We start from the raw sequence: 13,923 nt of genomic DNA, 5'->3' as shown, positions 1-13,923 counted from the left end.
TATGGAATGTTAACTCCAAATTAAAAACTTTGCTATGACTATGAACTATTAAGTGCTTTAAAAAGCTAATTTTCCAATATCAAAATTAGAAATAATAATAATATGTAGGTACAACAAATAATAATTATAACGTATTTATTATTTATTATATTATATACCCATAGTATAGTATAGTTATGGACTTTTTGGACTATCACGTAGCGATTAGGTAAATACTTGCATTAAAAAGCAATCGCGCTATTAGTAGGTATTGTACATATTATTTGTAGACATTTATACATTAGGTAAAGGATATAATATAAATGTTTTTAATTTTTTAACACTCCAAAAACGAAGTTTTACTTAAAACTTTCTTTTTATACACAAACAAAGTTTACCGAGTTTATGTTAACTATTCCATCCATAATGTCTTATAGAAACTATAAACTTAAAGATAAACTCATGAGACAATATACCCACAAGAAGTCACAACACACAAAGTTTGAACATTTCAATTAGTAAAACGTTAGTCAAAGATAATTTCACCATGAAGTTATTGTTCTTGTTTATTTCTAATTATTAGAAATTTAATGTATTTAATTGAAAAATAATACAGAACACTTATATCATATATTATTCTACATAATAGTATAATAAAACCTTTAATTACTGCATAATATAATAAAAATAAAAAAAATGTTATTATTGGAAAATATCCTGAAAACATAAATTCTCAAACGATTTCTAACAATAATATATATATATATACATATAATAGGAAAAAACAGCTATATCGTCTACAAAATGACATCATGTTCGGGGAGCTTTTGTATATTTAATAAACTATATGAGTAATTAGTTTGTAAACAGAATTTACCCTTTTTATGTTTTCCTCTTCTTCTTTACTAAAAGGGATAATTTATAACAGTGCTTAACCAATGCGAACCGATTTCGACTTTGCTATCCCGCCGCAGGTGGTTTTTAACAAACAAAACCTAGGTGCGCCAAAAGGGCGCCTTTAACCGTCCATAAATACATATGTACTGACTTAGAAAAAAATACCATATTGTAACGTCTAAACCAATATTTCAAAAAAATTTACAAATATCAAATGTAACTCGGCATTATTTTTTGATGATTCATTATTAAAAAATATTATGATTATTACCTACTGAATTCCCTAGAAAAATTAACCTAATAATAACTAAAGATGAAAACACATTACACGAAAATCAGAAGGTCAGGTATTTGATTCCAAATATAAAATAAATTTATATGATTAAAGGTTAGGTAATAGGTTAGATTAGGTTTAATTTAAACGTAATAAGAAATGAATTCTAGTAGATATCTTATAAAATTCTACTAATAATCAAAATAAAATAAAAATTAGAATTGTTTTTATAAAAAAAATCTCCTGTAATTAATTTTGATTTAATCCTTCACCGAGCAAAATAACTTGCATTATCATAAATATATTAAAAACCACAATATTCATGTTATTAAGTCATTTCAAATTCTAAATAAAAAGGATACATTATTCTTGTTAAATCATTTTGATTTCCATATATTTATTTATTTTAGTTCATTTTTAATTAATGTCATTCAAAATATACAATTTTATAAATATTTGATGAAAAATTATATACAGTTTAAAATTATTTTTATTAAAATCCAACTAGTTACTATAATAATAATAGAATCCTATTTTGAAACGCAATTATAATCAAATAAAATAACACTTAAAATATAAATGCATAGTGGGCATCCCTCGGCCCCTCGCATACCTAGGCATCAGTAAATAAATACTCAAGTACATAATAATTATAATACGTTACAAATGGTTAGAAATAAATGTTTAACTTATTTCTTTTGTCAGTATAACATACGAAATTAATAATGTAAATCAAGCAAAAAATTTATAATTTAATAAGAGGGATGGCAATTGTTTTTTAGAAATCGAGCTAATATTTTAAATTTAATTTTAGATCAATTATAATTTACAATATTATTTGTTGAGTATAAAAACGATTAATTTCAACTCTTGAAAGTTGTAGTTACAAGCCGTGATTACGCAGAATATACTATTAGAACACATAATGAACTTGGAAGCAAGAGTTTTTAATTAATAACAAGCAAACGTACTACTTAAACAATAATGATAATACAATATTACTAATAACCTTACAGATAATAAAAATCAACTGACATATTTGAAAACAAAAAGCTTGAACATTTTATAAAAATAAAAATATCTCAATATTTATTTATTTTTTGTATATCATTTGAATTACCCATTATTATCACTTCAATTATTTCACAAATAGTTTTAATAAACCGAGATTTGAGTTATTCAAACGTGAATCAGATTTAATTTAAATTTTATAACAACTTCAATATGTAAAGAAAGCAAATTGATCATTCGTTATTTAAGATAAGTTTTCTTTTAACAAAAATTACATTATATTATTATACAATACCTGCCACGGAATTCTACACGGACGATTGTACCTACTGTTGATTGATAGAAAAATGTTGTTTTATTTTTGAATCGCTTCGTAAAAAGTGAAAAAATAAAAAGCTCTGCGAGGGAAAGCTAATGAAAACAATGGGACAATATTATACAGCCGGATGTTGTCGTTTGGCAAATAGTGAATGTGTGTAACGAAACAAGTGGGTGGACGAGGAAATAGACAAACAAAAACATAAAGCAAAAAAAAAGAATTATTTTCTTTGTCTCCTTAAAGTATTTTATCATTGTTTTTAAACGCCACAAACAAAAATGAGTGAAATTTATCACACAAATATTATATACACATATACTGATACACAAACCATAAATAAAATCCCAATGAGCTCTATACATTTTATTGAAACACATATATTAAAAATTTCCCTTATCATTGTTTAAAATTCTAGAACCATTATGTTAATACTCCAAGTCTTAGCAATTAGTAATAATTTTTAACTAATTATGTAAACTGTATTCATGTTTCAAAAAAAAGTTCATAAAAATTATAAAGTACTAATAGCATTTTTACGTAATTTTTCATATAAAATCTCAAAATAATAATATGTATCACTCACGTGATCAGCATGAAGTAAAGTTTCCGTGGCCACAGCTGTTGCTTCGGTTTGCGTATGACTAGTACTTGATATACGGTATTGAAGCCCAGATATGGTACAAAATTCCTCATGTCTTGTAGATCGAGTAGTACTATTGACGTAAACACCAGTAGTGATTGTAACATCTGTATCCTGATTAACGATTACAGCAATTTGTGACGTTGGTGGAGGTACAATGGGTGGTAAAGGCGTTGGCTGAAGAGCTGTACGGACCGTGGACGCTCTATGCCCGTCAGAATCTTCATCTTCCGCGTCATCTTCTGGCTCGGATCTTTCAGAAGATGTTTCAGAACTAGTGGTAGATTTCTTTGAACAATCTTGACCTTTTGAAGGTGACTTTTTCTCTGTCGAATAGCTTGCTGCTAATATAGCTGATGCGTTTAGACTTGCCATGCGTTTTTTTACAACCATATCTTTAAGGTCCATAGTAACAGTATCCGCGTTACGTCTTTTTCGCTTGGAACCACTTGTTGGGGAAGTGATTTCTTTAGAAGACCTTTCAGGTTCTTCTTCTTCATCTGTACTTTCAGGTTCTGAAACTTTTGGCTGCTTTTTCGTGCGCTTAGCTGATTTCGGCGGTTCATATTTTGCATCATCTAAACCTGTAAAAATACATCGAATATATCACACTATAATGATTTATAATATATTTATAATTAATCTACTTTACATACCATATAAATATAAATATGTAATCTAACTATTATAACTTTAAGGAAAACATTTTTAGATTTTGAAAAGAGAAAAGGAGCTTATTATATTACGATGATATTGATTTATTATATTTTTGTGAAAAACTTTTCGACCGAAAGAATTGATACAATTTATGGGTAGATAAAAACATATTTTTCAGAAACAAAATCAATTCTTTTGAAAGGTATTTTTTAAATTTATGTACGATTTTGATAAATTTGTTGAAAAACCCGATGGAAAAAGTATCAAATCCATCTTTACATTTTTTTTCTCATCGAATTCAAGAGTAATATGATAACTTTCAGGAGGCATCCAAAATTTAACTAGATTTCAAAACTTATTTATGACATACAGATATGAGGTTAGTATTTCTTAAAGGTGATAAGTATTAAGGAAAAGACCATGGTATATCAAAATGAAATAAGTATATACATTAAAGGCATTCAATGCCAAATAGCTCAATAAGAACCAAAAATATTTTGAAAATTTCAAATCCTTATAAGCTACAATAATCATTTCCCATCATTTACAATTCATTTTTAAACCACGACAAACGAAATAGATTTTTTGAAACTAGTTTGCGTTAATGTCCCGTTTTACCGTGATTTTTTAGTATTCCCGATTAATTATTAAGAATCAGTGCTACTTGAAAATTTTTACTTCCAATCCCCAAAACTATACTATTTAAATCAACTTTCTACAAGAAACTGCTCAAAATCTAAAACGTTAATTCTTGTAATCAAGTTGCATAAATTAACAGTAAACAGCAATAAACTACTTAATTTAAAATAATCTAATTATTAATTAATTCAGTCTTATTAATTCGAGTAATCAAATAATAAAATGAAACCCGGCTGGTATTTCCAAGGGTGAAAAAATCTTTTTAATTTCTCATCGACTAAACTAATTATTATTGTTATTAAATTTTTATTTTTATTTTTATAAGTACCTAACCTATTTATTTATTTATATGAATAAAAAGAGACTTATTTTTAATACAAATAAAGTAAAAATGTAAAATACTAATAAAACATAATATGTCAGGTTTATAATACCGCGGTCATAACCTAACCAGTGATTATAATTTTTTGATAGTTTATCATTTAACATTTTAACCCTTTAGGCCTTTCCTAGTGTTCATAATTTCAAAATCTTAAAAACCAAACTAACTAAAAATGCGATTAGTTTATTTCTAAGTTAACTATAAGTTTATTCATAATATTATCTTTAGTAAATATTACCTGATGAAGAACTGTTAGTGGAACTTGTATCATGCATATCCCAATGCCTTCCAACACTTTTTAAACCTGGAGTTGTCCTTTTTGACGTTCTTTTTCCTTTTCTGGCGGGAATTTCTACATCTGATTTTTTCTTACTCTTTTTAGAAGCCGCATTTATTGTAGCAGCTGCAGAGGCTGCCATAGCATCAATCAATGCACTTTTACTTTCATTCTCGTACAAACAATGCACTTTAGCTATGGCGTTGAGAGATGCTACTCTAGGTCTCTTGGCCACAGGTCTGCCTTTAACTTTAGTTTTTGGTGCAACCACTTTTATTTTTCCTTTTGATTTGATTTTATCTACTACCAATGGTTTCTTTTTCTTCTCAACTTTGACCAGTTTTGTTGGAGATTTTTCAATTTTCTGTTTTTCTTTTTTTTCTTTTTCAGATTTCTGTTTTTCGTTTTTTGGTTTTTCAGTTTTCAGTTTTTCAGTTTTAAGTTGATCGGTATTTTGTTTTTCGGTATTTTGATTTTCAGAGTTATTCTTAGATTCTTTTTTTACTGGTTCTTTCTCTATGTCCATACTTTCATTTTCTTCCGTTTTTACGGGGTAGGGCAATTGGCTAACTGATATTTCCTTAATTTTTATACAAGTATTATCTTGTCTAATTGTTATAGTGTTACAGACATTTCCATCAAAATCACAAACTGGACCATTTTTTAATTGAAAAACTTGTAGTAAAGCAACATCATCCGGATTTTCGTCTTTTACTACGTCCATACATTCTATGGTTGGATTTTCGTCAATCTTCTTAACTGAGCTTATTTTTACCTTATTTTTAGGAATTGCTTTAGCTTTTCTAGGTTTATCTTTTTTATCTGACTTAATCTCAACACGTGATTTCATAGAATCAACTTCCTCTACAGTTTTTTTTGCCGGTTTTGGAATAGGTTTCTTTTTCACATCTTTAACCTTTTTATCTTTCTGAACTTTGTCTTTAGGTTTCTTTTCTTCTTTATCTTCAGACTTTTTCACGGGTTTTTTAGTTTTTAGCCACTTGTGACATTTTTCACTGTTTCCTGCAGAACTAGCATTTTTTCCTTTTTTAACAGCCGGCTTTTTTACGGTTTTTGCAATTGATTTCTCTTTTAGCTTTGGTTTAGTAGATTTTTTCACCAAATCTTTTTTCTCGTCCAAGCCTTCAGTTTCTTTTTCATTTTTTTTAATGACTTTTGCTGTTTTGATATTTTTTAGTGCAATTTTGAGAGTTTTTTGAAGTGGAATGGGTTTCTTAACAGACTTTTTTGTCAAATTGATCGGTCCAGATGGAGAGTCACTTGCGATAGATGCTTTTTTTTGTTTTGTTTTAGATAAAGCTGAAGATGGTTTTTGACTCTCCCCACCGGTATATGTTTCTGTGCTTTTTCTAGATGACATACTGAATGCCTTGTAATACACGAATGTATTACACCATTACATTCTTATTTTCAAATCTGAAACAGAAATTAATTCATAAAATTATTGAAAAAAATATTATTGTCAAGAATATTTAAAAAAATGATATAAATATGACTTTTATCAAGAACCTTCATAGGAATATTATATGATCCAATCGATAAACCCACCCTCGACCAACTATAACACAATACCCATCATATATGGTATCGAGATCAATACTCTTAATGTTAAAAAAATTTAATATCTTAGCGGTTAGGAAAAAATACAATTATGACGTAAATAAAATCCACACTAGAAAAATGGACATATTGTTTTCATGAGAAAACATTCTCGATGGGAAATAAATCGAACAGTAAATATCGTACGATTCGATAACGTTGAAGTCTTCTGCGCGTACCACCGAGGCAAAGTCGTTTAGCCGTTATCCAATATTATTTTTCGAGTTAAATAACGGCGCGAGAACCAATATACAATCCAAGGTCGGCTGTTGGACCGGATGGGTGTACCCTGCCCACAAGCACACGCGCTACCCACATTCACAGCGTCGTCGTTATTCGCCACGATTATTGTCCCGAAATTTCTTCGTCGATCGTGACACGCGGAGCACGGAATGGGGTGTAAGTACTGAGTAGAGGCCACCTAGCATCATAGGTAGGCCCTCGCGCGGAGCTATGTTACATCGTAATTAATACCCCCGCACAGTCGAAACAGCGCTTTTATTATATGGCATCGCTGGTGGCGGTGGAACCTCAGCGTAGATTTTTACGGTAGTTTTTTATTATTCGTTCGTAGGCCTGCTACCTATTGGCTATTACACATCTACAATAATATTATAATATAATATTACGTTCTGAGCGCGCGGCAGCGAGTTGACCCCGATTCCCGGAGGCACGCGTGTTTATTGAATGGAAATGGAGGGGACGGCATCGGCGGCGACAACGACGACGACTATGACGGCTATGATGCACGCGAGACATCCGCGAACGCTTGAGTTACACTACCACGGCGAATGCATCAGCAGTGGCTGCTACCGTCAGCGGCGTCAGGCAGCTGCGGCACGTCCGGTTTCGCGGCATCCGACAAACGACAGCTACCACCTACCTACCGACGCCACAACCACCACTACCACCGGCCCCGAGATCTTCCGATCGCAAAGTCCCTCAATAATAATGCTATAATGCCACAATATCGTCGAACTGCAGTTCGATCCAGCGTCAATAACAATAACAACGACGCCGTCCCAACAAATTTAATATTTTACCAAAATACTGCAACCGTATTATACCATACTTTATTATAATGGGTACCTTGTGTTGCGGCCGTCGACAGGAGGCGACGACGGCAGCGGCGGCGGCACCAGCGGCACGCATTGATTGGCCACCGGCGGCGGCGGGGTGGCCGGCGCCCCGTTCGCGCGACGCACTCGAAAACCAACGAAATATTAAACGAACGCCGAGGAAAAGAACGACGACTCCGACTCCGACGGCAATCTCTAGACCCGCGCGCGGCGACTTATTACCGTACGCTATACATATTATATACGCGGGCGCGCGCGCGCACCGAACACTGTGCACGAGGATACGAACTAGCGCGCGCGACGGACGGCACGAAAGATCACACACTCTATACCATAGCCGCCGCGTTTCGTGCCACACGTGTGTCAAATAGTATAGCACTTATATATGTCACAATAATATTATGAAATTATTCGATTGAATTATTGTATTTATTATGATTTTGACATGATCAGAATTGCGCGCGCGGCACACCGGGTGACGCGGTACCACGGCCGACGGACGCGAACAATGCACTGCTGTGCTGGTAGTCAACGTCGGTACTCGTCGAGTACGCGCTGATCGGGCAGCGGCAGTGGTGGTGATGGCGCGCGGTCGTAGTGGTGGCAGAGAATTGCGGCGGCGGCGCGGTGGCGGTCTGGCAGACGTTTGGCCATGCGGCGGCGGTGACGGTGGCGAAGCGGTACGCGCACGTACGATGTGCACGCGGAATGCGGTCTACGGGGGGGAAACGGCGGCAACGCAGCGACATCGAGCGGACTGGTCCCGCGTAACGGTCCAAATTATTTTGTTTTTTGTTATTGTTGTGTTATTATTTTCATTATTGCTATTAAAAATATTGTTGTTATTGTGTTTCGGAATGATTACTGCCGAGTGCCGAGTGATACGGCGAGTCGACTAACAAGTATCTCGACCATCTGATCAATTACTTCTGGTGCCCTGATTCGCCGTCGATCATACTCCGACGTTATTTATATACGTTTCAATATTGTTTTTTTTTTCAATAAACAACCAAAAATCTACAGTATAAGACAGAACTTTCACAAAGGGGCAATATGATAAGTTCTATATTAAAATGCTAAGCAGTTGCGTAAATACACATTTGCCGCTTTTAACAAGTATAGGTACAACATTTTCCCAAATATACATGGAATATTTGTAAAATTGACACACCACGATACTAAGTAAAATCGATTTCAAATTAATTTCAATATACCTATATCTATTCGTTGCATAACAAAAAATTTAAGTATTATATTATTTAAGTACTAAGTAAGTATGTATGTAGTTTGTATTTGTTGTTATGTATATACTGTATCCGGTTGTTAAGTGTCTTAAATTTTTTTTACCCCTTGCTCGAAAATATGATGGACCGCTTTCAAAGTTCCTTAGCATGAGTTGAGTTCTAATATAAGTTGGTATAAAATATACCAATAGATTTAACTGAAATACTATTCTGTACATATTGTGCATTTTTGCCCATTTACGTGAATAGTAAGTAAAAAATATCGTTAACAAATTGTAAATCCCAGGAATTTATGATCCAATAGTTAAGTGTCATATATTCTGCAAACTGAATTCTAAAATATGTATAGAGTATTGACTGCTAATTAATATATTATATATAAGTAAATAAGTAATTATGTTATAGTCTACCCTGTTTTTGTTTACACGCGGTTTACGCGTGGATTTTCCTATAAGAATAATTTATTGATTTTAAAAATAAAAAACGCTTGGCACAAGTTCAACCTAGCTTAGTGAATATTGCCTTCATGTTATAGAAATAGGGGTATTAATAGTTATTAATCATTTTTAAATCATTGCATTCGAATTCGAAAACCTGTACTGAATATTGATTGTATGATGTTTATAAAGCGTCATCAAAGTGTTGAGTGCTCATAAAAAGAATTTACGAGTAATTATTTTTAAGACTTATCGAATACGTATAATGTATAAAACCTTGAATACAATACAAGTGTCTACAGTACTATTCAAAGACAATTTTAAAAAGCCTGTCAAAATACAGATATTATGCATGCTCACATTGCCATTTGTTGGATTAAAGTAATATTATTATAAAAAGCAACGTTTTGTATATTTAAGAGATTAATAAAATAATATATATAATAAATATATATAGACATCCATAGCTATTATACATTACACCCACGATAAAAGTTATAAACTTTGTTCATTTTCATTAATGAATATTCAAATTTCAAATATTCCAAATTTAATATAATTATTTCAAAATCTTTGTAAATTATCAAAAATAAATAATTATGAACTTCAAAACGATGTTTATTTTTTATACACGTATTAAATTAAATTCTTATAAGTACGTTAATGGTGGTAGAAGTAAGGTAGAGGGTCATGGTAGTGTGTTATGAAAATGATGTGGACCCCTGTCGGCTGTTACCACTAAATTCCTAAATACGACACAGGTGTTGAAGTGTCGAAAACTCTTCATAATATTTTAATCATCCAAGTACAGATTAATAGATATAGAGTACTATGATATACAATTTGAATATTGAAAGCAATAAATCATCGCATACTTTATGGAAAAAATTTTAAACAGAACTTTGTTTAAACCTCATTTTGTGTCCACGGACTTAAATCATTATTTTCGTAGGCTTTATTTAATTTTAATAACTCGTTTGCTCTTATTCTTCATTTAATTTAAAACTATAGGTATTGACCTCTTATAATTGAGATGAAAATATTTTCATAATTGTTTTAAGGTCCCCACATACTGCAGAGGTAGCCAGGCGCGGATCTAGAAATGAAAAAAAGGGGGGGCTTAACAAAAAAATGTACTTAAAGTATATAAAAGCATGGGCATATAGTTTAAGTTTTTTTATTCATTATATACGCTTATTATAAGAGATTATTTAATAATTATTAATAACAAACTTTAATAAATATAACAAATTAAATTGACCAATCCTCCGTTTTTATTCTTCTAGATGATCTTGAAAATATATTAATTACTTCATCAATATTTATAGGTATGTTTTTATGAATGTTTAAAAACCTAACCTCAGGTAGCGGTAAAATTCTTTTGACTTGGCGGTAAATTGTAACCAGCTTAATTTTGCCGTTACCACGTCCTGCGGTAATCGCCACCGCTGCATTGTGTGGAGACCTTTATCAATAAAATAGATTGTTTTGAATTATTATGAGGTATATATTTTAATGTGAAGTCCACACGATAAACAATAAGTTATTTTCTTTATTAATCATTAATCACCACCGTCAAAATTTCAGCTATTTTGGGCTGATTAATAAATAATGCATGGTTTCCTATGTGAATTGTATAAATATAAAAGACTGATTTCTTTTACCGTGACATTAATCATTCCGAATAAATCTTGTTAAAATAATTGTATTATATTTAATTTATCTTGGCTATTATTTTAATATTCTGTTTTCACTACCTATACTATTTGCCTTTGAGCAGTCATTAAATAAATTATTATTATTATTGTAATACCATTACCATTTGTAACCAAGAGATCGAATCAATTAAATTAATATTTATTATTATAAACATACATAATACATTTCTTACAAATAAAACAGTGGTATAACTAGGAATCTTACTAAAATGTATTGTGCAATTAATAAGCATAAGATTAAGTTGAGCAGAAAAAATATGTAAATTTATGAAATTTCTTATTCTCAATATTATGTATTATATTGATATATTTTATATTTTACTAAAACAATTTTAAGAATTATTATCCTTTGTGTAAACATTTTAATAGCTCAGAAACTAATCATTAAAATTTTGATTTAGATGCATAAAAAATTTTTAAAATAATGATTACTAAATAATTTTCAGTAAAAAAGGGGGTTGTCATTTGGAAAACAGAAGTTTGTATCGCCACATGGCACTACTTAGGTTAAAAAAATTATCCGAAATTTAAAAATATGATTAACTAAAAATTCTAAAAATCTAAATTTGAATAAATAAAGTGTACTAATTAGCATGAAGTTACTATCAGTTTTACTCATAAACATTGACAGAAATTTGATATACACTGTTGGAAATAAGGTGGAAAATGTCCAAATAACTGAATTTTAAGACAGTAATGGATGCTTTTATATGCTCTGTAACAAAGATTTAAAACTTAATATAAATGTATTTTTTTTTTTTATGTGTGCACTTTCTGTATTGACAGACGCATCTCTACACCAGAACGTACATTTTCGAGTTAAAGCGGATTAAATGTACTTATTATGGAATAGTACCTATGTCAGGGTATGTAATCGGATTTTAAATTTTGATTCCATTAAATTATTTTACAAGTAATTTATTTTATTTGTTTTATTTTAGGCTACTTGATAGATTAGATGAGATGTATATCAATGTACAAATTCAGTTGCATGTCAATGCAATTATTGATGAACTATACTGCGACCTATACCTATCCAAAAAATCAAGGAAACTTTACATTTTGTTAAATGTAAATGATTGGTTACCAAGTTATACTAAAATATAACATTAAATCAGCGGTTCCCAACCTGGGGGTAAAAACACAATTTTTGGAGGGTAAAAGTTAAACTATTTATTTGTATTTTAAGTACTTATTATCCATTTACACATGTGTATATATTTATATATATATTTTTTTTTTTTTTTTTTTACTCAATACTTTTTTTTGTGTCGGGGGGTATTTGTAAATATCTAACCTGACTTATGAGTAATAGTCTCAAAAAGGTTGGGAACCGCTGCATTAAATATATTAAAGGAGCCCAATTAGTTCTAGTGATCAATAATCAAAAATAGATATATACCCCGAATCACCCAGTCTGCAATCCAAAATAATTACAGAAGCTCTAAAAATTAGTAACCTTCTTTCCAAATCAAACAAAAACATTAGATTTATTTGGACCCCAAGGCATTGGAACATAAATGGAAACGAAAAGACAAATAAAGTAGCTAGAAATGCATTTAATAGTTCTGACAGCTCTTCACTTGTAGATATAAAAAGAAATATAAACAAAATATACGGCATTGATTTGTAGAACAAAAAATGGCATACGACCACGGAAAATAAATTAAAAGAAATTAAGCATTCTATTCAACCAGCCCGAAATACATTACTCTAAATAGAAAAAATGAGGTAATTTTCAATCGACTTAAAATTGACCACACAAAAACGATTGAAAATCTAAAAAAAATTTAATTGTACAATAAAAAAATATAACGTAAAAATTTAAGAACTTTGTTAAAGTTAATAGCCAATGTAGTTAATGCTTAACTAATAAAGACAAAAAATATATTAAATATAAATTTCTGTTATTATTGAAAAAAAAATTAGATACCTGTAAAATAAATTCCAAATTAATCAAATCAGATTCATTATGACGTATCCCGGTATCCGACTCACTCAATCATTCATAGTTTAAACAATATGTATACTATAAAACTATTAATATTGACAGAGAATTAAATACTGAAGTGGAACCTTGTTTTAAATTTTCAATCCTTAGCTATAAAGATTAAACATTTTATAAATTTTTAACAACTAAATAATTTCTAAATTTTCAATTAAATAAATGTTGTAAAAAAACGTGCCCACGTATTTTTAGTTTTTTCCAACTGCTATTAAATCAACTTATGGAGAACCTTAATGTATTAAATTTTCAAGTTTTTTGACTCAATTAATAAAACGTTATTTATATTTATAGAATATAAAACTAAAAAAAAAAACAGATAATTTCAAATGATTCAAATAATTAAAAAATAGTTAAAATATTTTAAAAATTCACAAAATAAACATATGGTATAAATTTCAAGTTTATACAGTTATCCGTTTTTGAATAACAATAAAATAAGAATATTAGTACAAAAGAAATTGAGTGAATATCCAATGTAGTAAAAACTTAAGTTTCAATTGAAATTCAAATACTCATAAAAATTTAATTTGACTTTTCGGTATTTTCAAGGTTTTTACGTACATATTTTGCCAAATTCCAAACTTTAAATGCTTATAGAAAAAAATTGTAACAATTTATTTTTAATATTTTCGTTATACCTATATAAAAATGAGTTATCCCAATCCCTTATTAATGATCTTCCGAGCAACTGTTTCTTTGATATATCAGATGTTGAAAAAGGTTTATCACGCCTGAAAGGAAA

General features: G+C 30.2%; 1 protein-coding gene across 1 annotated transcript in view; it reads right to left on the bottom strand.

Moving 5' to 3' along the window:
- LOC107164728 (uncharacterized) overlaps positions 1–8,294 on the bottom strand; it is a 138,734-nt gene extending 130,440 nt beyond the window's left edge. Inside the window, exons 1-3 of the mRNA XM_015512657.2 lie at positions 7,785–8,294; positions 5,037–6,512; positions 3,064–3,704 (exon numbers count right to left, since the gene is read on the bottom strand). Of these exons, the coding sequence (XP_015368143.2) occupies positions 3,064–3,704; positions 5,037–6,456 (2,061 nt within the window). The 5' untranslated portion in view covers positions 6,457–6,512; positions 7,785–8,294. The remainder of the gene's footprint in view (positions 1–3,063; positions 3,705–5,036; positions 6,513–7,784) is intronic.
- Between the last annotated feature and the right edge of the window lie 5,629 nt (positions 8,295–13,923).

This window comes from Diuraphis noxia, unplaced genomic scaffold (assembly GCF_037042655.1).
Source record: "Diuraphis noxia isolate RWA-SAM2 unplaced genomic scaffold, SU_Dnox_SAM2 contig0005, whole genome shotgun sequence".
NCBI classification, from domain to species: Eukaryota; Metazoa; Arthropoda; class Insecta; order Hemiptera; family Aphididae; genus Diuraphis; species Diuraphis noxia.
The sequence above is the reverse complement of the archived record's forward strand: the minus strand, read 5'-3'. Positions and strand labels throughout refer to the sequence as shown.